The sequence below is a fragment of the Metarhizium robertsii genome (assembly GCF_000187425.2).
Source record: "Metarhizium robertsii ARSEF 23 chromosome Unknown MAA_Scf_5, whole genome shotgun sequence".
Lineage (NCBI taxonomy): Eukaryota > Fungi > Ascomycota > Sordariomycetes > Hypocreales > Clavicipitaceae > Metarhizium > Metarhizium robertsii.
In genome coordinates this window covers 1,588,553-1,612,143 of record NW_011942193.1, presented here as the reverse complement: position 1 = coordinate 1,612,143, position 23,591 = coordinate 1,588,553, and the positions used below count along the sequence as shown (strand labels likewise).

The window sequence follows — 23,591 nt, the reverse complement described above, 5'->3', positions numbered from 1 at the left end:
ACTGGGAAAAGTTGTCAACTGGAGAACTGCTGTCGCTCTACCTTATGCATATAACAAAGTTGATAAAAGACAAGACAACACAGGCGAACGAAATGGTTCTTATAATAAACATCTCTGGAACAATTCCCCCCCCCCAGAATCGCCGGGTACACGACGGTGTATTTTCGCAGGTTCCACAGCGACGCCTCACAACGCCAGAATATTTATTCTGCTAGGGAGGTGAAATACCTTTCTAAGCCTTGCTGCAAGATACAAGATGCGCGCACGAGGCTGCTTTGGTCAGATGAACGGACTGCCCCCATCGACAGCAAGAGGGGAAGGTGGTCACGACGTCGGTCTCCAGTTTGCTGCAAGGAAGTCTTCAGCTCGCGTAGGTCTATTGGATTTCTGTCTCAGCTTCCTTCCTCCTCCTTTACTGACCGGTGACGAGGACCAGGGTTCTGGGAGGGTCGGCGTCCAAACACGGTCGTTGACTGCATAGTATTTGGCAGTCGGGATCTGCACTTTCATGGGTTTGGTCCGACTGGGCGAGTTCTTGTTGGCCCTCCCCTTTGCTTGGCAAGGGTGCTTGGGCGAAGGCTAGAAGAGGGCATGACAATGTATTCGGCGTCGGGCTGACGGGGTTTGTGTTTTACGAGGTTTGCTTGCAAGAGGGCGGCGGGAAGGAGGATATTTCCGGAAGGAGTTTGTGTTGCTTCTTCACACTACTGTCTATTGTAGTGCAGAAATGAGCTGGTGGCTGCGAAATAGGATCGATATATGTGAGCTTGAGAGGCACTCCATGTGGCTTGGTGGGACTGAAGCCTCGGGAAGACGGAGTGCAGAGATGCTAGTTGGGACGACGCTGCTTCCACGTAAACAGCCGACACAAGACGGTCAATTTTTGTAGGAGCTGAATTCTATGAAAATTCATGGAAGTCTGACATATGGGAATTCCACTGGTTGAACGTCTTGACATGTTTGGTGCCATTGCTTGGTAGTTACTCCATGACGTGTTGCGCCTATGCAACTCGGCATCATTTGACGATATTAGACTAGAGGTTGTCGTTCATGTTTGCCTGGTTAAATAGTGACGTGACCGCCATTTAACACTCGAGGCATCGCTTGTGCTGTTCTGCAAGTTCGTACTCGAATTAAATTCGCATACTCGTTTCTCTTCTTCCCGGAGTTGACATGGCTCACAGCTCCACCCTGCCTGTTCATCCACACCGTGACCACGCGGAAGACGTGGGAGACGGCCTTTGTCAGAAGCTGGGGTCCGAAATATGCAAGATGTGGCAGCCCTACTACCTTTTGTGTCGGGTGATTGGCCAAGTTTCAACAAGGTTCGAACTAGCTCAGCTGATGCTTTCTGCGTTACGTCGAAGGATATCTACATGATCAGCTTGACATGAACGCCGGTGAACGGCATGAGACTATTATATGCGCCACACTCTTTGTTCATTCCTTGGGTGACACATTGCAACTCCATTTTCAAAACTGAGCAAGCAGGTGATTCTGTTACGCAGCTGTTTTTAACATGGCATCAGAACCAAACTGCCCACAAAGTGCCTGATGTGATTGGGACGAGCATTGTATACTTCTGCTGTCGCACGACGGTCCAGAGACGCATTTGACAGCCGACTCACGGGTGGATGATGCCACGACCAATCGCCATCATTGTTAACCTTTGCTCGACTGGCTCTGTGAGCTGCTGCTAACTGGTATGACGCTTAGTAACATAGATGAGATCCGTATCCTAACACGGATAGGGTTTGCTAAGTCGTAGGATTGACTCCAAGTTTCTGGCCGACTACTAAGAGTGAGGGGTGTAGGGAAAACATTGAAATGTGACAGATGAATTCACAACAGCTATATCAAGCACGCCAAGCTGTCCCTGAAGCAATCGAACAGTAAGAATCAAAACTTAGCACAACCACGTACAACATACATACAGCAAATATTAGTACATACATGCGGACGGGATACTTTGTGACATGGTGGGACTTGCGACTCACTAGCCGATCGGTCTGCCGGAGACAGTATGGTTCTGCAGACACATCAGTCCTGAGGGGATGTATCGTTTTTGTACGTGACGCGAAGGAGAGAAGCTGAAGCCTGAGTAGGCTCTTTCAGTTGCCAGCTCAACAAGACTCTGTCCGTTGCCGTGGCCAAGAGGCACGCCACTGGTTATGTCTGATGAGCTGATAGTTGAAGCAAGAGAACCCTCCAACACGAAGAAATGGCCATGCTCGGCAAAGGGAACAAGAGCATCGGAAGACTATCTGTCGTTGAGTGAAGCTGGATCCGTGCGTGGTCGTACATTTCCCTGGCAGCCCGACTTCCGACCTGCCATTGGACCGCCGACCAACATTCATCGAGCAATGGACGGGCAAATGATATGAGGGCTGATGTCCAATTTGGCACCTTAACCTCTACTAGGATCTCCAAGCCCGCTTGGCCTCCCGCACGCTGGGTTGGACGAATCCCTAATATTCCCGCACTAACCTCCGGGTGGAGGCCGGCTTGCCCAAACTGGAGAAGCAAAATCGACCGCTATTTCCCGAATGTCTCAGTATCCATCTACAAACGATCCCTAGATGCAGCTAACTATGCGTGCAACCCGTCCACAGAAGACACAGGAATAAGGCCTGCCCATGTAACAAGAGGGCATGAGCTTCCCATTTCATGCCTTGGAGAGCACAAGGCTGATATCACAAGGGTGTAGAAGGAATCAACTTGACTCTTGAGAGAAGGCGAAGCAAGTGAGCCACAAGGCGGCAAAGCGTTAAGGCATCAGCCAAACAAGCAACCAGGGACAATAAACTTGGTAGACAATGGGAGAGAGACCGAGGCTCAGCCAAATCCAATGAAAGAAGGAAGCGATGAGTGGAGAGGGACCGTGTAGAATCCTGGATAGTTGACGTGCTCGTGCTTTGTCTTGATCGGTTTCCACCACTTGTCCAAGAATTTTCCCAGGCGGTCTGTGGATAAAATAGTTGTAGGACGAAGTCAATGGGGCCGTCGCAGGCGCTAGTCTTTCAGAATTGAACTGTTGACCAATTTTAGTCGTCGGTAGGCTTGTTCGTTTTGTGTTAGCCCGGTTGGTCGCGAGTCGCAGCCAGGACTGGGTTACTCTAGTAAAAAGATCATTGGCAACCCCAGCAAACGCTCCAATCAGAATGAGCCCGTTTCCCCCTATTGTATTGTCGTAATTTGCTATCATGGGATCATCCCTCCGTGGTTGGGGACAGATATAATATCCAGAAGACAGTTGGCCCAAGAGTCCAAGACGGAGTGTGGCACGGGCAGTATTTGCCCGACTCAACCAACATGTGAAGCCCATGTAAAAGGTAGGGTTCGCTGCTAGACGGTGTCGAATGACGCTTCCATACTCGGGTGTACAGAGTGGAAGACTGTTTATTGAGGAAGAAGCTGACAGGTCTAGGCAGCACCCGCGCGCCCATGAGTGGTAGTACTCGGATTGATTCCTCTCGTCCATCCATCTCGAGCCATTTTGAGGTCGGGCGTTCGGTCCACAGCGGTGGTCTCGGGGACCCTGGCTGGAAGCTCTGTTCCGGATTGTCTCTGTCGGCATGATGGACGGCCCTGGTCATGGAGGCGGGCATGCAAGATGGTTGGATGGATAAGCCAGTTCCCAGCACGGCGTCTGGTCCCACCCCGACCGGCTTGGAGGTTTCGAGTTCCCACATGGAAGACAGCCTTGACCAGGCTAACGAGCGCTGGATGGATGATGGTGGCTGGTGCCTGTCTGGTACGAAAGGATGATATTTGAGGATATATGTATAACCGGTGCATCTGGTGTTTGTCGAAAGTAGCGTGGCAGCTGCAGTGTCTGGGGTCTACCCTTGAGGAGGACTGCGCATCGTAGCTGCCGTCTATGTTCAATGTTACCAGACTACTTAAGTACATATTGTATTTGTGGCGTGCCTGCGTTGGTGAGTGAAGAGGTGAAGAGGCCCTGGTCAAGGTGGCTGGACCTAGTGACCAGTGTGTCCCCAGTGGGTTCTCCAGTGCGCCATCCCCAGCAAAATGCCTGCATGTGAGCATGTACTCCGTCCTCCCGTAGCAACATTACATGTCTGGTACACACCAGACCTGAGCATCCAGAAGTGCAGCATTCCACATGTGGCCGTGCTGGCAGCATTTGAGCGTTTGAAGGCATCAATTGATCTGCACGTCGCTGGACATGACCACAAACTTAAAAAAGTATATGTACCAATCTGGACCACTTCTAGCAATTCTGGCGTACTTGAGTATTTAAGTAGGTTGCGCAAGGTGGCACCCCAGTCGCCTGACCCTTCTAACTCCCTGCGGTGGCCCGCCTGGCAGAAGAACCAGCACTGACTGCCTGCTCCGTTTCTCCAGACTTGATGGCACCGTGCTGGGACTGGGGACCTGTGAAGTCAAGTTAATGGTTTGCGTCCTGCGCCAATCTCCAAAAGCGTCCTGTCGTCAACGTCGCCGACGGCATTTTTTTTTTACTCCTCCACCCCCAGCCATCGTCGCTGACGAGCCTTCATTTCGCTGGAGCGGCCAGTTGACAAGCTGTTCGTTGCTTCGACTATTGTTTTGAGACGGACTTGACACATTTGACTCCCGCTCTTCGCTGCCTCTACGCTCCTGGCTGTCGTCTTCAATTCGCGCACCAACCACCAGACGCAGCAAAGGTCAAGTGCTCCGTCGCCGCGGCAGCCACCACGCCCACCGAGCAATCGGCACCCCTCCAAATCAACAGCCCACGATAAGAAGTCAAAAGAAAGGGGGGAAAAGGGAAGGAGAGAGGACCTTAAGGACTGCAACATAACGCCCTAGCTGCGACTGACTATACGTGCCTGCGGACAGAAGGACAGAGCAAGCTCATGATCACATCCATCTCAGTTTCCCATCACCCCCGCCGCCTTCCGCACGAGAGCCACAGGCCTCATTTTGTGGCCGGGGACCTTCAATTCGCTGGCCCAAAGCAGACGGGGCCCAAGACGCAAGTAGGGCGACTTATATACGATTGGCGACATCTGATTATACGCGGGAAGGAAAGGAAGCCTCTTGTCGGCTTCATCCTCCCGGCAATTTAATTCGGAACCGCGCCACCCCGAGGCCAGCGACCGAATCTCTGGCTTCCATCTGCACCCGTACACGGCCCACCGCCATCATATCGATTTGCCATGATGGCTTCGGCGGCCTGGGATGGCCAGGACCAGCATATGGCTTCCACCACCGAAGATGAATTCAACCAATTTCTCGACATGAGCGGCATGGGAAACATGGGCGATGGCATGCAGTTCGACTTCCATGGCTTCCAGGATGGCCCCTCGCAAGCCATAATGGCTCAGCATCAACACCCGCAACATCAGCATCGGCAACAGGCCGACGCTATTATGGGTGATGCCGACCCTTCTCACATTATTCCCCGCAGCGACGGACTGCTGCAAAACCACACGCCTGCGATGGCGACGACTGCCGGCATGCAAGCGCAGTTACTGGCTACTTCTGCCCCCAGCGACACTATTTCCAGTATCGATGCTCAGATCCAGTATCTCCAGCAGCAAAAATTTCATCAACAGCAACGCCAGCTTCAAGAACAACGAGCGACCTTCTTTGCAAACCAAAGCCATTCGGTCCCCCCTACTCCCCAGAGCATGGAGATGCCTCCTGGCAGCGGTCAATTTTATTCTCAGCCGGAGCAGATGCCCCAGCGAGCAGCTTATGACCGAGGATATCATCAGCGAATGTCGGAGCAGCAAGATGTAAGTGGTTTTCTTCCCCTCCCTTGGTTGCAGATAACTCTGTTCCTGGTTTGGTTTCACTTTTTTTTCTTTTTTTTAAAAAAAAGAAAAAAATCGACAGGGCACCACATTCCCTGGAAAGGCGATGAATGCTAATGTGATGGACCCTACAGATGGCCTTCACGCCTCTTGTGTCCCCGGCTGTGACGCCCTTGGATCCCCATTTCAATATAGAAAATGCTTTTACTGTGCCCGGAGCTTACTTTAGCCCTCTTACCTCGCCAGCCTTGCATGCTCAAAACGATTCGTCATCAGTTTACGACCATAGCACACAGTCCAACAACTCACCTGTTGAAATGGATCTAGAAGCACCCGCTATTGCTCCTACTGGAGGGTCCAGCACAGACTTGTCCAAGAAGGCCAGGAAGAATAATGCAGTCAAGGCACGGGGTAAGGGCGTGAAAAACTCACCGATTGCCAAGCCTCAACGCCGGAAAACGGGCCCGAGCCCGGCCATTGTGTCTCAGGTGTTGAATGAGGTGGACGAGAGAAACGCACCATCCGTAGACCAAGGATTACTTCCTCTCCCAGCCACATCGACTGAAGGTTCGGAAGAAAATGCGTCGGTATCACCCGAAAACCTGTCCGAAATGCCCCCTCCTCCCGTTCCCGCTCGACGGTCCACTAGCAAATCTCCGTACATTCAAGCACAGAACGGAAGCTCACAACAGCCTACACCCCGTTCCTTGGCAGAAGAACAGAGAGAAAAGCAGCAGCAGCCTCATCCCGCCACGCCAGCTTCACTAATGAAACTTCCCGCTTCCAAGGCAAAGAAACCACTCGCGATGAACCAGGAACAAATCGAACAGGAACAACACACTGTCACGGAAAATATCGAATCTCTCGAGCTACCGGAGTCAATATCAAACCGGCCTCTCGCGCCGATCAACACATCGCTGGCGTCACCGTTGTCCCGCATCGAACCAAACTCTGCGAGAAGCACCTCGCAGCAACCTTTGCACTCACCAAACACCCAAACACCGGGAACGGCATCAGCGAGCCAAAGTCCTCAATTACGACCGGGATCCTCCGGGCCTAGTGCGCGCAAGACGCCTCAGCTGGCTTCTAGAAACGGCAGGAAACGATCTACTGGCTCAGTTCACGCCTCGCCTGCTTTGTTACCGAGAATATCACCGAACATCAAGCCTTTGCTTCCTGGAACTCCTGGCCTGTCGATGGAAGACACAGCTTCACGTTTGCTCATGACCAAATCAAACTATCAAAATATCCTAGAAGGAAACACTGTGCCCGGAGTTTCATATCCCACAGAGTTGTCAACGAATCTCACGTCAAAACGAACATCTCACAAGATTGCGGAGCAAGGGCGAAGAAATCGTATCAATTCAGCGCTGCAAGTCATGGCCAGCTTGTTACCAGATCCACAAAAGCTTGAGGATGATGAGGCGGAGAGGAAAGACAACAAGTTACAAAATAACGTGCCCAACAGCAAAGCAAGCGTTGTGGAGAATGCCATTGTGCATATGAAACATCTTCAAAAAGAAAATGGCGACTTGAGACAAGAGCTAGACGAGCTAAAGAGCCAGCTGCAAAAACTACAGGCACCGGCGACGTAGCCACGTGGACAAATATCCGACGACTGTCTAGACTTGGCAGTTTTGAATCTTGTCCATTTGTTGGATTGCATAATGGGTAAATAGCATGGGGTGTTCTTGGTTGCGAAACAGGAAAATAATTACGCGGAGATGGATATCATATTGGTTGCAATTTGTTGGGGGAGGCGGCAGTCGATATTACCACGATTTAGTTCTCTTTTTGGCAGTTTGAACGGGCTTTGTATGGAATTATCGAGTTCAAACAGCTTTGCTTTGTTTTCTTCTTCTTCTTCCTTTTGGTGGTGGCGTTTTTTGTCCTCAATCTCCAGCCTATCTGCTGTTTTGAGTACTTTTTTTGGTTAGTCATAGAGGGCTGTTGGATAACATGAAGGGCTAGAGCCACAGTACTGCTGGGTAGTCGATCGTCTGCAACGCTGCTTTAGTCAGATGAGACATGATGAAATATGCTAGTATAAATAAAGACGAAATACTATAGCTACTCATGTAACAGTGTCCAAGCTGGTGGGCTCGAAATGTTTCTTAAACCTGTGTTTTCCAGAATCGGCGCCCAAGGCGTCGTGGGCCATTTGTTTCTCAATTTTCACGTCTCTGAGAGGGGGGGAGAGATTTTCAAAAGCTTCATGACGGATTCTCGTTTTCTGTTTGCGGCAATACATCTACATCCAACTGCTCCATCACCTCCAGCACAAGCCTGAGGCTTTCCATGAAGGAATTCACTGCCACGCGAAGCATGCGATTCGTCGTTGCCTGGTAGTCTACCGTGAGGACGGTGTCTTGGTCCGACGCGACGGACAGCTGTCTCTGGACGAGGGGGGATAGTTCGGGGTCGACGCGGAGAGCTTGGAGGGCAGTCGAGGCGAGTCTTGCGGTTGGGAGGGGCACACGAAGGGCTCTGTAGATTTTTTTTTGCGCCGTCGGCGTTAGCTACGACACTTTTGTCACGATGCTAAAGTTTGTTCGTGGAGGAGAGGAGGGCGGAGGGGGGGTGTTTTTGTTTTTTTTTTTTTGTTGGTGGCGAGTGGTTCTATTTTTGGGGTTTATGGGCAAGACAAACATTGAGCAAGGGAACTGGGCCGTCGGGGAGGCCATGGTGACGACAACGGGCTGATTGCGACGGTCACCCCGGGCACCGGCGTCGCAGATTGAGACTTGGTGAGCGGGCGGGCCTGATCGGTGGTCGCGGACCTGGCGCCGTGTGTCGAGTGCAAGGAATGCAAGGAATGCAGATGAGGTCAAGAGTTTTCTTGCCTCTTGTGTATGCTTGGGGGATTTGTCGCAGGGTCGCGCAGATGGAGGGGCAGCGATTGGCGCCGGGCAGGTTCTCAGGTTTTGGCAAGGTCGTCCTTGACTAGCGGTAGTGGTAGCGTTGGCGGCTGCTGTGGCGCGTGCATGAAACGGGGTGGGCCTGCATTCCATCTGGCTGAGGCCCGCGCCACAGCCGCACCGCTTTGGTGGCCTTGGACCTGTCAACCAGTGTTGTAGGCTGATGGTTTCCCCGGCGACGGGCCGACCCACAACAAGACCGCCCAGCTGTCTTGTTATTCCCCTACAGGCGAGGCAAAAAGGCGGAGGGTCTCACAACAACAAGCCTGACCACTGGACGACGCAGCGGGCGGCCGGGGTACGGAGTAGAGGTTTCCGCATGTGCAGCGCTGCTCAAACATACATACAAAACCCACCCGCCGTTTCTGAGCTGTTGTTGACTCGGGGACTTCTCTTCTGTACAAAAACATCGTGAGCCGTCACCACTTTGCTTGGAAATCCCTCGTCTTTCTTTTCCTTCCTTCCTCTCCTCCCCCCCACACCACTATTCCTCCCTGCCTCACTCTCCCCCTCTCTTGTCAACGTGCATGAATCCGTGAGCGAGGCAGCTTATTTTGCAGGTTTTATCTATTCGAGCGACGTTGTGCTTCTCAACCGACGACAGTGACGGCATTGCTTGCACCGAAACCGCCTTTCACATAGAGTTTAGACGAGCCTCGTCCTCCATTTTTGTGTTTACAAGCTGCCATTTGGGTCTATTGTGTGTTGACAAGCTGAGGGCATTTTTCTGCGTGCCGAAGCGTACCGCAGCATTGGGTTTGTCCGCCCGCCCGACATTGACTATTCGGTATCATTGTTGTTGGGTTGCTTCGCCAAACTGCCGCCGCCTGTCTCTGGAAGACCCTTTCCTCACACAAGACAGGTTTTTCTTTGGCCGCCGGGAAAGAAGCAAAGAACGCAGGACCCCGCTGAAGCGTGAGCCTGGAATCAATGGCTCCCACTTCCAGGCACGCGCAGAACTCGGGGCAGGTGATTGAATATATCCCAGGTATGCCATGCGTCCAATCGCGGCCAATGCTTTCTCCTCCTCCTCCTCCTCCTCTTCTTCTGGCTCAGTCCGTTGCTCCGGGTGGCGTTTTGTTGGCTGTGCGCTGCATCTGTGCCCAATCAATTGCGTGGATCTGAGCTTTGCTGACGATGGCTTCTTCTCTTCTTTTTTGCAGACCGCCTCTATCTCGGTGCCTATGTTCATCCTCCCACGGCGGATACGCTGTTTCCCGGCTCGGAATCTCCCGTTGCTCCGAGAAAACGATCGCACAGAAATCTGGACTCCGTTTCTTCGGTGGGCAGTGGTCGTTCGGCGCCGTGCTACTTTACTGTTGATGATACGCTTTTGTATAATGCCTTTCACCACGACTTTGGCCCTCTGCACATTGGCCACTTGTACCGATTTGCTATTCGATTTCACGACATTCTTGGTGCCAAGGAGAACAAGGACCGACCCGTCGTTTTCTGGAGCGCTGCTGACCCGCGGAGTGAGTTTCTTTCTTCCTCTCCCACCCTGGCCGAGTTTCCACGGCGCAACTGGGACCGTCAACTAACATTCCTACCAAAGGCCGTGCAAATGCTGCCTGTATGCTGGCTTGCTACATGGTCTTGATCCAAAATTGGCCGCCTCATCTGGCCCTGGCTCCTATTGCCCAGGTCGATCCGCCTTTGATGCCGTTCCGTGATGCTGGGTACAGCCAAGCCGACTACGGCATTACCGTCCAGGACGTTGTGTATGGTGTATGGAAGGCCAAGGAGGAAAAGTGCATTGACCTTGACAACTTTGATCTTGAAATGTACGAAAAGTTTGAGCGTGTAGAGCACGGCGACTTTAACTGGATCACCCCCCATTTCCTGGCTTTTGCCTCTCCTCAACATACACCCGTCGCCAAGGTTACCGAAGATTCTGAGCTCTGGCCATTGCTACCGAGAGATTTGGGTGCCGTGGATGCCCATCCAACCCTGCCACAGCCTTTCAAGAACGTCTTGAAGCACTTCTCTGAGAAGAATATTGGATTGGTTGTCAGGTTGAACTCACACCTGTATTCTCCATCCTACTTTGAGGCTCTGGGCATCCAGCATCTCGACATGATCTTTGACGACGGAACGTGCCCTCCACTCACAACTGTCCGCAAGTTTATTCGGTTGGCGCACGAGACCATCACCGTGAAGAAGAAGGGTATTGCGGTGCACTGCAAGGCTGGCTTGGGCCGAACCGGCTGTCTCATCGGCGCATACTTGATCTACAGGCATGGCTTCACCGCCGACGAGATCATCTCCTTTATGCGCTTCATGCGACCCGGTATGGTTGTTGGTCCCCAGCAGCACTGGTTACATCTCAACCAGGGTACATTCCGGGAGTGGTGGGTTGAGGAGCGTGTTGAACGTCGTCTGAGAAGGGAACTTGCCGCCGCAAATCCTGCTCCAAGCACACCCATCAGAGCTATGCAGAAGACGAGCCTGCGCAATGGACAAATGTCTACCCCTCCGAATCGCAGCCCATCGAACCGCACACCTCTCAGCGAAGTCGACCAGGACCGCAAGAATGGTGCACAGGAGGACTACCTTCCAGCCCCTACTCCTGGACAACCTCGGAAGTCTACGCGGGCTGCCGATCGCCACCATCCCTACCAACGATCAGGTGCCACTCACAGACCCAGTATAGAAGAAGAGAGAGAAGGCCTGAATGAGACCGAAATAGTGGCCATGCACCGTTACACGCAGGGCTCGGATTCTGACGAAGAGTTGCATGTTCGCATGCACAGCCACCGTAAGGCATCAGCGTCACCCAGCCGCGAGAGGGTCCGCGCAGTCAGCCAGACAACGTCGACAATTTATCTCATTGATAACGACGCCTCACAGGATGCAGAGAACATTGGCTCAGGCCGACCAAAGACCGTGGATCGTGTTGCTAGTACACCTAGCGTCATGACCAAGGTCCGTGGCAGTAAGCGTGCCGGATCCGAGTCTCCCTTGCGAGCCAAGGACTCTGCTGGAATTCGAAAGACGAGCGGCCGTGTTGGCAGCTCCAGCATGTCTGTGTCAGCCTCAGCTATGTCTACGGCACGTAAAGTCTCCGGGTCGTCATAGGAGATTGGCCTAGTCCAACGGATTCAGCACCGGTGATTTGAATACATTTTTCAAATACCCACAGAGAAGCCAGGAAAAAACGAATTTTTTTTTGTGTTTCTACTTTTTTATTAACGATGATGACAAAATTACGTCCATTTTGACGAGCGATTCGTTTAAACATTCTGCATACATGCATGTCCTTAGGCGTTCCTACCAAGAGAGAGAGGGGAGCAAAAAAACAAGCATATCTCATTCAGTGAGCTTTGTACGTGTCTACAAAGCTCGAGTTCTTCTTGAAAGGGGGGAGGGTTGGACTCTTGAGGCCGACAACTAGACCTTTACGAAAAGAGCGTATGTCGAGCATATGAGGATAGAGGGTGAGGACAAGGGGAAAGCCAAGCTATAGTGACCGATTGCGAAAGTTTGAAGACGAGGTATTCCACGGTCATGGCATTTATTGTGTTATTGAGCTGCGATGGCGCTACAGGAGGGACGGCACGGATGTTTTTTGTTTTGTTTTGCCTTTTGCACTTTTGGTTTTATGATTGCTTGGTATTGTTTTCTTCCCCTTTTCTTTCGAAGATGCTCTTCTCTCGGCTTGTTTGATTTAAGTCCACTTCGATTTTTTGTTTTATTCAATCATTGGGTAGTGTGGTTGCTTGAGGGGGAAGAGGGGTGGTGGAATGACGAGGGATGGAGCGAGTTGTGCATATATATCATACGGCATGAATTTCATTATTTGAATCATGATGTTGACGCTGCGCCGGCTTCATGTGTTTGTGGTTTGTGTGAATATATGGATGGGTTTGAGTGATGAGCAGGTACCCGTTGGCAACGAAGTGGACTGGCCACTCGTCCACTTATTAAGTAGACGGAGTGGCGCTCTGCTACTCAACTGATGAGCCGGCACGGGTATGTATGTGTATGGATATTTGTAGATTGACTGCTATTGAACGGAAGCTTGGCAACCTAACAGCGAGTAGACGTCAAAGGCCCTAAAGTAGCCCATGCCACGCAGCGAGGCCGCGGGGCGGTGGAAGTTCTCGCTGGATGGATGGACGAGATCCGGGGCACCACGGACAGCGCCGTGTGGGCCTATACCAAATGACGGCATCACGTCATCATGTCGTCTCTTGCTGATCCGCATCGTGTCCGGGCGGCATTTCTTCGCTCTAGCGAGTGGTTTGGATGGATGAAGAATGCGCCAACCGACCCGACTGTCAATGCCAAGGCTCGGACCGTCTCGGACGACGGAGCCGCACATGTATGTAAGTAATTAGTAATATGGAGGGCCTTCTCAGTCAACCACCGACGCAGTAGCCATAAATTCAACAGACAAGGAACATTCTTCAAAACATAAATCAGATTGATATTGTGCTTCAGCATGCGTACCTCCTACATCACTGCCCATACTTCTCTCTATATATTGCAAACAGTTGAGGATATTTCATGACAGCCATGCTCGTGGTGGTGACCACGAGGAACTTTTTTTTTCAATGCAGTGTCCTTGAAACCACCAAAGCGCCTCGTTAAAAAAGAAGCTGTCCCGTAGCAGGAAAAAGCTAATCGTCAAACATGAGAGTCGAGAATTTATTTTCATCCATGGCGACCCACTTTCCGAGACCCGTGAGATCCGTGAGATCCATGTGCCAACTAGGTCGCCTAGTAGACCTTCTTCTTCTCATCAATACTGAACTGACCAGGGCCACTGTTGACCAGCAGGAGCAGACCACCAACGATGGAGAGGATCTGGAAGAAATCGTACTTGGCAAAGTCCTTGTGTGGGTGGTGCTCGTGGAGCTAGTAATACATGTTAGCTGTGGCCGGCTCGGCAAAGAGACAACTCTAGCAAAGTTGACAAAAAAGAAGAAGAAAAGAAAACTTACGGTCCAGAAGTTGTTGACAAACAGATTAAAAATGCTCAGAATGACAACGAGAAGCGTGGCGCTGAACTTGGCCTTGAACCCGACAACAACCATGACGCAAGCGCCGGCTCCGAGGAGAGACACCAGAACGCGCCAAATGGACCATTGGCCAGTAAAGACAAATCCAATAAAGAGGAAGATGAGTAGAACACGGCCGGCAAGCTGGAAGTACATCTTGCGGTCCTTCTCGTCGAGCGTGGGCAGTCCCGCGAAAGCCTTGGTCTTGCGCACCCACGAGTCGGAGAGAACCATGAGAAGGCCGCCAATGACGGACAGGTTTCGGAGGAAAAAGTTGAGATCGAAAATCAAACCATAGCCGAGAGCTTGGGTGATGACGACACCCATGAGACCGGCGACGGCGTAGTCAGATTGCTTTCGGGCGATGATGAGGGTGGAGCATGCGACCATGGCGACGACGTTGGCGAGAAGGAAAATATGGGTGATACCACTGGGAACTGCGACCTGTTAGCTGGTTTTTGCACTGGTTGGTAGCCTCTACCAAGGCCAATTATTTTTTGTTTTTCGCCTGCGGGTTATTACTGAATGTATGCACTACTTACTATGTCGGTAGTCGTGAAGGTAGAGAAGCTGGTCGCTCCACTGCATGATGATACGAAGGGCATCTTCCAGGAAAGTGACGACAATCAGGAATCGGCCAATGGCGGGCAGGTAACTGTAGAAGAGCAAGCGCTCCAGGTCAGCAATTGTCATGGTAGACCATCAAGGGAGTGGTAGCTAGTTGGGCTAAATGGGAGCCAAGTGGCCACCTACGGCTTGATGGGCTCGCTCAGGGTGTCGAGCATATCCTCAACCTTGCTAGTGTAGGGGCGAATCTGGTCGAGGATGTTGCCATTGGATTCCTCGGCGTTGGAAGGGCCGCCGTACTGCGGAGGGCCACTGAGGCCATATCCAGAGGGACCGCGCTGCATGATGAAAGAGCTGCTGGGCTTAGGGACAGTTGCTTGGGATGAACCGAGGGTCGGTGGGTGCCTGCGGAAGCTGTGTGGATTCTACCAGTCGTGACGTCCGATGCCGAAGCTTGCGACAGTTGCACACCAGGCCTGTTGACGGTCAAGGTGTCCGCGGAGGGAGTTTCGGATTAGACGAGATGGAAGAGGTTGGGTTTGGAAGAAGCGACAGGCGCGGTTGTGGCGTGGGGTGATGGACAGACGAGGTTGAGTTGTCCAAGTGGAAGAAGTGGTCGCGCCGGTAGAGAGCAGAGAGGCAAGGGAGCAGAGAAGAGAGGAGAGAGCAGGCAGAGCAAGGAGCAAAGAGCACTGAGCACCACTGGGCTACAAAAGCTTCAATTCAAACAAAGGAGGGCGATGCACCACGATGGCAGGTGAGTTGGGTTGGGTCGGGGTGTTGAAGTGTTGAAGGAAACTCTGTCAAGATGTCCAGGAGGGGTTGGGAATTGGCAAAAAGTGCACATGTGTCCAGAGTCCCGGGTTGAGGCCGTCTAGTCTAAGTACATAGGCCAGACGGATAGACTCGACCGGTCGATCTGACCACAACCACCAGTCCACCACCAGTCCACCACCACGTCGGCGACAGCGCGACCATGGCAAGAGGACAAGCTATGACTTCTAACCCTGGGCTGGCGCGCCAGGCTACTCCGTACATACCAAGGTAACTTACTACAACTGTGTCCTTTAGACAAGTTATGCTGGGGTGTCCACTTCTGGCTCTAGTGGCCCTGGTGGCTCTAGCCGCCGTCAAGTCCGGTCTGGTTACTGGTACGTACTGCCCACTCTGCCAGGCGTGCCTTCCTTGTACGGAGTACTCCATACGTACCTAGGTATGTACGTTCCGCTTGAGCAAGCTTTCGAGTCAATTTGTATCTGAGATTGACTTTATATCAAGAAGCTCAAGTCGATTGTATGTAGCACCGACGACGAGCAGTGAGCGGCCATGGGGCCTGGCCGAAATATACATCCATGTCGCCAGGTGCCTAGTACTTAAGTACTTAGGTAGAAAAACCCCTTGCCAACCAGCTACTGCACCTTCAATGCCGAGTCGTGTATCTTGCTTCTTTTTGCCATTGCAGATTCCAGGCCCGCACGCACTTGCCCACCGTGAGCGCTGTTGTACGATACCCACGCATCTGCTCTGCACAGATGGTCCAGGGACAAGCGCGCTCCGACCCTGGCATTGATCCAAAAGAACAATCGAAACTTGTACTCCTCCTAGTAGGTACGCAGCATCACCACGTCCATTGACGGCTTTAATCTACTTAGTATCAACACAGCAGACTTGACGCATTCCTATTGCTCTATTGTACTCTAAACTTGCTTTTCACGACGCGCTTTCCACAATGTCTGACTCTAATAAACGCCCAGCCCCGAGCACGCGACTCCCTCGTCCAAGGGAGGGCGACGACTTCTTAGCCAGTGAGGCCTGCGTGTCCTCATTCTCGGCGTCTCGGCCTTACATGCTTTGCTCCTTGTCCCAAGCTCCCGATGATGCCCACCTGAATCAATTGATCACTTGAACAGTGTCCTAGTCCTGTACCCACTGCCTTCTGTTGGCGCGCGTCAGCCACAGCTGCATCAATCGCCTGTTCAACCCGTCGAGGCTGCAGCCGCCTGTTGCCGCCTGGTAACCTCGGTGCTGTCTTATGCCTTCCCTTTAATGTTACTTGCTTGCCAAAAACTTTTGGTTACAGTAGAATGCTCCGCGCTGGCTTAAAGTTAGAGAACGCCCGTCTTCAAATCGTCAAGTTCAATCGGTTCCAACCGAGTACCCACCTCCCTTCTGATGTCCCAGACATGTATTTTCCAAGGTTGCCTTGCCTGTCTGCATTGCGGAATACTCCGTACGAGTCCAATACTTCGGTATTCCCCACCAACTAGCCCTTCCGCCATACGTACCGAAAAGTACCTTCCCTATCGGCAAGTCAATTCTGTGTACCCTACACTGTACAGTACCCAAAGACGAATTCGAACCGAAACGCATAATAAGTGGGTGTTCTATACGTATTTCTCAATTGCTGGTTTAAATTGGTTGCTTGAACATCTATACTTCATTATTATCCAGAGGCTATGCGACACAAGTACTCCGTACGCTCCCATGACATTTTCCATATTCGTTACACCCCTCCGCACATTTATCGCCTCGCTGTTTCCAGAATTCGTAACCCTCCTGCATTATCATACTCGACTCTTCCTTCATTGACAGCTGCTTCCAGTTCCGGCCGCAGCACTTGCCGTTCTCCCGTTTCTGGATTCCATTCCCAACCTTCCCGCATCCACATCCATCGTAGATATGCTCGAAGTTCTTTGTCGTGTGGCAGAACCCTCATCCACTCGGGTTGAAATTCTGGCTGCTGCCCTTTCCCATTCCAATCCTGGGCTCTCCCAAGTAGCTCGTCTCGGCAGAATATCCTCCAGCTATCCAGCGTATACTTCCCCTGGGTCATATGTCCAATCTCCCAGGCCATTGCATTTGCATCGTCATCGGCAGCACATGGGCTCAAGCACTTTGAATCGCCATTGGTGTCCAGGCTCTCCATGCTCATGGCAGATGGCAAAATATCTCTCCTTTCGTAATTTCTGACTCTGTATTGCTTTCCAGGTGCCGGCGGGTTGCTTATAAAAACTTCGGCGTATTTTTGAATAAAAGCAAGTCGATTAGCAGCCAAACCCAGGTGACGTATCATGCTGAAGAGTTCCTCGGCATTGTTGGGATCTCTCAGTTCTGTAGGTGAAGGAAACCTTTCTCTGACTTTGTAGAAGACGGGTATAGCTGCCTGGCCACTTGTCTTGATCAAAAAAGTTACCGCTATTAATAACCAGAATGGCTCATGCGCCAACCTCTCCTGAATCAGCCCGAATTGAGACGTTGAAAGTGGTGGGAAGGGGACACTCGACACGACACCTGCCGGAGGGCGACTGGGCGACTTTTTTTCTCGAGTTTTCCATGGGAAGAAGGGAGAAATTTGAGCTGTGGGACAGAGAGCAGTAGCACTGTCTATTGCTGACTGACATTGTGGATAGACGGATTCGATATTTTGCGGCTGGGATGTGGTGGCAGTACTTGATGATCTGGTAACTTTTTGGTCCCTGAATTGTATGTCTTGTCTGAAATTGGCTACAGCTGTTTGCAAAATCCCCTTTGGGAGACTAGGCTGTTGCGGGTAGCTATCCGCAAGCGCTATCCTGCCGTTCAACGTTTTGTTTTGCGTTCTTGTCTCGGTAGACCAATAATGGGAGGTAGTACTTTGACTGACCAACTTGACTTGCCGACGAGCCCGTTTGGCTGGACTCACATAGCTAGTTATTTGACGAGCACTTGGGCCTCGAATATCGGGGTCTTTGGCGAGCTCTTTGGCAAGAAGTATCAGTCGGTCCGTCTCCGCCCAGGGCTTCTCTTCTGTGTCGGGAACAGTGGGCTCGCTGGTCAAGATGTGCCATACAAATGTGAGCAGGTCGTTGCCGTTTAAGTTTTCATAGGGTAGATGTCTCGATTGCTGTATAGACCTCGCACATTCAATCAGGTAATGAAAGTCATCTGAATTGGCCAGGATACTCGTGTCCACCAGTTGCCTTGTTTCGTGTGCAGGTGTATCCGGTGATTCGATTAACTGCGAGAGAAATTCCGTTCCATCTTCCCCGCAATCGAACGTTGACAAAACGGAAGCTCCGAAAGAGCTTGACATCTGGTATCGCTGGATTTAGAATCGGGAAAAGGCCAGCACAGCTGGAAAACAGAAACAAGGCCCGGCTGTGCAACGGCAGCAATGCATAAATCCGTAAAGGTCAACAAATCGCGACTGTTAGCTGAACTTCTAACCAGGGGGACCATTCAATATTGGGTCAATTGATAATGAATGGCCTTGAATCTGTCTTCATCAGCAACAGCTGAGCGAGTTGTGAACAAGAAGTTGGTCGTACCGTACAAGTAGCGTTTATTATAAATTGATGAACACTGTGCTTCCCCTGGAAAATGCACAGAAGCAAATCGTCTTTCCGGTGTCGGGGACTGTGCGCCCCATATTTGCGACACATTGTCGTAGTTCACCGACGATGCTAACTACTAAGTAGGCTGCCAAAGTGGGGCAATGCCTGGGTGGAATTGTCAATGGGCGGACCTCGCTGTGATTAGGGTGACTCCAAGTCCGTCTGTTGAATGTTGGAACATCATTGCTAGCACTTGAGATGACTTCAGACGTCACCCGGATGCATTGCTGGGTGCAATTGGGGAGGACGAGAAGGACCAGAAGAAAAGAGAACCAATACAAACATGAATCAGGTATGGCGGTCAAGTCGGGGACGCATGTCGCAGAAGCCATTGGTAAGGTGCTGCACCACACCACACCATGTCACTCACGGATTGAGGGAACTGCCGCCACGAATGGTATTTGATGCTCGCCAGGACCCTGTGATACAGGAGTGCTTCGGAATGTCACAAATGCTGTGGCTCAGACTCCAAAACGGTTGCCGCGTCGCTCTCTCAAATGTTTGTGTCTTCCACCCGTCATCCACCTGGGTGATGTATGAATTGCGTAGAAGACAGGTATCGCGGAAACCCAAGCTTCAATGTTCTATAGCTTTGAATCACGTTGGAGTTGCTCCTCCGGAGTGCTACGAACAAAAGGTATTAGGTACGCAGTATCGTCCGCATCAATGGCACTTTGCAATGATTGCGTGCGATAGCGTCTAATAGCGTTCGAATGTTGCGATAGACCCGGTGCCGTTTATCTCCACTCCACACTTCCATTCACTTCCTCACCGAACGGCCACAGCACAAACCACCCCTCACGTGACCAGCCTCGTTCCATCGCAGAGGCCAGTCACCCTTGCCCGCCTTGCGCCTCCGCTCGGATCTGGTCTCGCAATCCATCCTTCCAACATCCTCGAGCCTGAACGGAGCCGCTTCCGACCCTTATCGAGTCCTCGATTCATTACAACAAAATCATCCAAAGGATGAGTAGTCGCGGCGGGAAACTCGCACCCGAAGTCAACAGGTGAGTGTGTTTTTTAAATTCATTTTTTCTTATATCTTGTTTCGGCGCGTGGAGTCCCTCTCCACGGGTTTTTTCCGGCATCACAACCCCCAATCTGTTGAGACGGCCGAGTTGCCTGCGTTTACCACGGGACCATCGCGTTGGGCTTGGCTAACCACCATCACAGAGCTCTGTTCGTCAAGAATTTGAGGTAACTAAATCCGACGTGCAAACTCATATCTCCGAACGCCCGAACTGACAGCAATCGATATAGCTACAGCGTAACTCCAGAGGAGCTTTTCGACCTCTTTGGAAAATTCGGTCCAATCCGGTACGCGCCCCCGACCTCGATATTTCATCGATATCCTGATAAAACCAGCTCTGGCAACCAGCTACTAACGTGTTTTTTTCTTTCTTTTGCAGCCAAGTTCGCCAGGGCATTTCCACTAGTACCAAGGGAACGGCCTTCGTGGTCTATGAGGACGTAATGGATGCGAAGCAAGCCTGCGACAAGCTCAACGGCTTCAACTTCCAGAATCGTTATCTTGTCGGTACGTGACAGGTTGACATCGAAAGTTGACGGACCCCCATTGCACTTTGTCGCCCCTTCCTGCCCCTTCAATTGTCCATTACGTATCGGCGCGTGTACTAACCCCCTCCTGACAGTTCTGTATCATCAGCCGGAGAAGATGATGAAGTCAAAAGAGGACCTCGAGGCACGTCGGGAATCTTTAGCTCAGCTGAAGAAACAGCATGGTATAGATTGACAATCCGACCGGCCTGTAGACAGCCTGCAAGACAAGAGACCCTCAATGTCTTCAGGCCGGTCTTTGTCACCTCCAAAGTCCGCCTCGTCGGATCACAAGACGATCCTTCGAAAGGGCACGCCACTTGACAGCACCATTAACAAGGGGCATGTCGGCTCGCGAGCAGTCCGCTTTGTCGATGGAGCCCCAACTGCTCTACGATCTTGCGCGTGATAGTTGCTTGCGTGCCTCTTAGGACGACGACAGTCTCCTCTCATTACTGACGACTATGAGGAGGAGGGTTCAACGGCATGATCGAATCCCATTCCAGCCTGGGTGATCATTATTTATTCTATTGCTTTTTTTTATTCGATGATGGCGGTGGGATTGTTTTCTTACTGATTCGCCACTCCTTGCCATGTACTTTAGCTTTTTATTGATTTTGAAAGGGAAATTCGGAAACGGTGAACAGGGAAATTAAGGTTTCGTTCAAGCGGAAGTGACGATATGGCAAGGTCACTACGAATTGTATTCTCTTGCAGAGGGTATTTTAGAAACTCTGGCAAAGGCGGCGAAACGACTGGTTTTTACTGGCTTTACTGGTTAATTTTAACCTTGGTGATGTGCAGTCTGTCTCGAACTTGTTCTCTCGCTCTCAATAAAGATGATTACCTAGGAATTTGTGTCACTCAACGGCTGACGACTCAGGTACTAGTGTCCTGACTAGACGCTGAGCAGACATGATTGCTTTTTTGTCTTTTGTGAGTACTAGTTCCAACGATGAATGTCGGTAATTTTGTTTACATAGATAGGAGGGCCAAAGTTCCACAAAGACTACGTCACTATCCCTCTGTAGGGTCTATGCAAGATCGATCTGTCCTCGTGCCATGTGCCGTGCCTTCGGAGCAAGATGGCCATGCCATTTGCTGGCCGTTGTGTATCCAACGTCGCATTACAGCGCTATGAGAAGCAGGCCCTGCCGTCACCGTGTGCTCTCTGCGGGCTGAGGAATGCGTTGCAGACGCATGCAGAAGCATGCTGGTATTCTAGAACGGAGCGCAAACGACGAGGGTGCAAGGTGAGGGCGAAGAGGGAGGCTCTGCGTTCCGGCAATCCAAGACTGGCACTACCCGTGTTGTATCAGCGTCGAGAAAATAGCACTCTTGCGGGTTCCACAACGTCGGCAAGCGTTTATTTCACAGCCCACGGCAGATGACTTGATGATGAGAGAGTGAGCGGCCTTCAGCCGCCCATGACAGTCGCTCGTCCTACGATTCGCGCTTTCTCGCGGCTATTGTTAAAAATAAACCGCCCCATCTGACGGTACACATGGAACCCCAAGAAAGCTCCAGGCAGTCTTACATAAACATCGCGTAGACACTCGGCCCTTTCACACCTTTTTTTTTTTCTCGTTTTCCGCCCCGGTGGGCAGTGGCAGGGTAATCTGGAACCAAGCCCAAAGAGCTGGGTATGCCGCAAATTGGGGGCCCGCAAGACATGATGACATGATTGCATGATGCTGGTGAGAGCTGCCGAGGAGTTTGGATTGCCGTGATGTCCTTCTTGACTGGCAGACGCGCGAGGATGCCTGGCCTCGTGGCGGGTGAGGCGGTGCCTGTCTGCCGGGCCGGGTTTTGGGGCCGCTGGGCCACTTCGGCGTCGGGCTTGGCGTGGCGGGACGGGCGGACAGGCGACGTGTAATCTCACCCGTAGTTGCGTGTTGGCTTCGTTTGTGCGGGAGGACCGAGACGGCGATGCATTCCATCATGACGTGGGATGGTGGTGGTTCGACGGGATGAGAGAGGAGAAGGCATCCCTGAGCATTATTGAGAAGGTGCCGAGGGGGAAGTGCCTGCCCTGAATTTCATGCAGGCGTCCTCCCCCCGCGCCTGCGATCAGTTTGCCTCAGGCGCGCCGCCTAGTGGCCTGGTTGCAGTTGACATCAGCGCGCTTAAGGCTGCCATGGAAGTCGCGTGTGCTCCATCATCTTAAGCGAGCAATGTTGAGTCTGGTCAATATCTTACGGAGTACAGTCCATGATTCGGGGCTTGGAACGAACGAACATGCAATCCTGCACAACACTGGCGGCGAAATAGCATGAACTAGCAAGCAAGTAAAAATAAAAATAAAGATTAAAACTGTATAAATTAATCCCTTTTGGCCGCACTCTTCTCACTACATGCGCTAGACGTGTGTACAACTAATGGCGGTGTTGCCCAACTCGAGGCATTCTCTTGCTGGTAGCCGCCGGCCACCACCAACATGGCCGACGAGGATGATGCATGTTAGTCTGCCCCGATCCATGCGAAGCAGAAGGAATGGCAGTTACAAGAACTCATCGTCATGAACAAAATTAAATCGTCGCCGGATATTAGTAATGGTGATGCAGAGTGGTTGATGCAACGTTAATAGCGCCTCTGTGGGACATCATGCGCTTGTATAAAGAAAAATGTCCCGGCTTGTTGGATGGGTTGGCCGTTGTCACAGGCAGAAAACTCGTCAAGTTCTTGTTTTCCTCGGTGTTGGGGCCGGCGCTGGCCCAGTTCCCGGGAGCTCCGATCATGTTGTGCCATTGATGGATGGCCAACGTGAAGTGTTCCACGCCGGTATCCTAGTGTCCAAGACTATTAGCATCAGAGTTGCATTTCATCGACGACGGCGACGTTGAAGGCAGAAGGGGAGTGAGGGAGTCAATCCATGATGCCGGCGACGACCAACACTATGGCCTGATGGACCTGTTGGCGGCTTCAGCAGAGTCCGTGGAGAAACAAAGGACAAAGTTTGAATACTCGGTCTATCAACAATGGTCATGGTGACAGTATCGATGCTAGTGGCGGGCTACAAGAGATACTAGTTGGGTGATGCTGATGGTGGTGATGGCAATGGTGGTTGACGACCGATTCTAAACTGCGACTTTCCACGGTGGCCATGACGAGCGGCAAACAACGTTCAATGTTCCAACAAGTAATATTCCCCCTGTTGTCCATTGTTGTCCCTGCTGCCCCTGTTGTCTTCGGGGGTCAATCCACTGCGCTGGAAACATCGTATTTGCCGGCGGCGAGGCTGTGTGGCTCGCTGGATCCCTCCCTCAATGTGCTTTCTTTAGAAACCGAGGACACAAGGTTGGAGAAGCGATCTGATGCAGCAACCCCAAACCGGTGCAAGGCAAGGTGAGATCAGTTTTTGCTGCGTCTCCAGGCCCAAGAAAGACTTTTCAGCTGTTTGATTGCCAC

General features: G+C 51.7%; 5 protein-coding genes across 5 annotated transcripts; 3 read left to right on the top strand and 2 right to left on the bottom strand.

Moving 5' to 3' along the window:
* Positions 1 to 5,168: 5,168 nt before the first annotated feature.
* On the top strand, positions 5,169 to 7,360 carry MAA_04172 (phosphorus acquisition-controlling protein; the record flags this gene model as incomplete). The annotated part of the gene is made up of 2 exons (XM_007822170.2): positions 5,169 to 5,747; positions 5,900 to 7,360. The coding sequence occupies 2 exons, from the start codon at positions 5,169 to 5,171 to the stop codon at positions 7,358 to 7,360; spliced, it is 2,040 nt and encodes a 679-aa protein (XP_007820361.2).
* A 2,253-nt stretch (positions 7,361 to 9,613) lies between these two features.
* On the top strand, positions 9,614 to 11,761 carry MAA_04173 (tyrosine-protein phosphatase CDC14; the record flags this gene model as incomplete). Its single annotated transcript, XM_007822171.1, has 3 exons — positions 9,614 to 9,671; positions 9,847 to 10,158; positions 10,239 to 11,761. The coding sequence occupies 3 exons, from the start codon at positions 9,614 to 9,616 to the stop codon at positions 11,759 to 11,761; spliced, it is 1,893 nt and encodes a 630-aa protein (XP_007820362.1).
* A 1,644-nt stretch (positions 11,762 to 13,405) lies between these two features.
* Positions 13,406 to 14,597, bottom strand: MAA_04174 (Surfeit locus 4; the record flags this gene model as incomplete). Its single annotated transcript, XM_007822172.1, has 4 exons — positions 13,406 to 13,543; positions 13,630 to 14,123; positions 14,229 to 14,341; positions 14,440 to 14,597. 4 exons carry the CDS (start codon positions 14,595 to 14,597, stop codon positions 13,406 to 13,408), a joined length of 903 nt encoding a protein of 300 aa, XP_007820363.1.
* A 2,177-nt stretch (positions 14,598 to 16,774) lies between these two features.
* Positions 16,775 to 18,325, bottom strand: MAA_04175 (pre-mRNA splicing factor; the record flags this gene model as incomplete). The annotated part of the gene is made up of 1 exon (XM_007822173.2): positions 16,775 to 18,325. The coding sequence occupies one exon, from the start codon at positions 18,323 to 18,325 to the stop codon at positions 16,775 to 16,777; it is 1,551 nt and encodes a 516-aa protein (XP_007820364.2).
* Positions 18,326 to 19,592: 1,267 nt separating this feature from the next.
* On the top strand, positions 19,593 to 20,592 carry MAA_04176 (pre-mRNA branch site protein p14; the record flags this gene model as incomplete). The annotated part of the gene is made up of 6 exons (XM_007822174.2): positions 19,593 to 19,633; positions 19,800 to 19,823; positions 19,887 to 19,943; positions 20,036 to 20,163; positions 20,279 to 20,368; positions 20,399 to 20,592. The coding sequence occupies 6 exons, from the start codon at positions 19,593 to 19,595 to the stop codon at positions 20,590 to 20,592; spliced, it is 534 nt and encodes a 177-aa protein (XP_007820365.2).
* Positions 20,593 to 23,591: the final 2,999 nt, after the last annotated feature.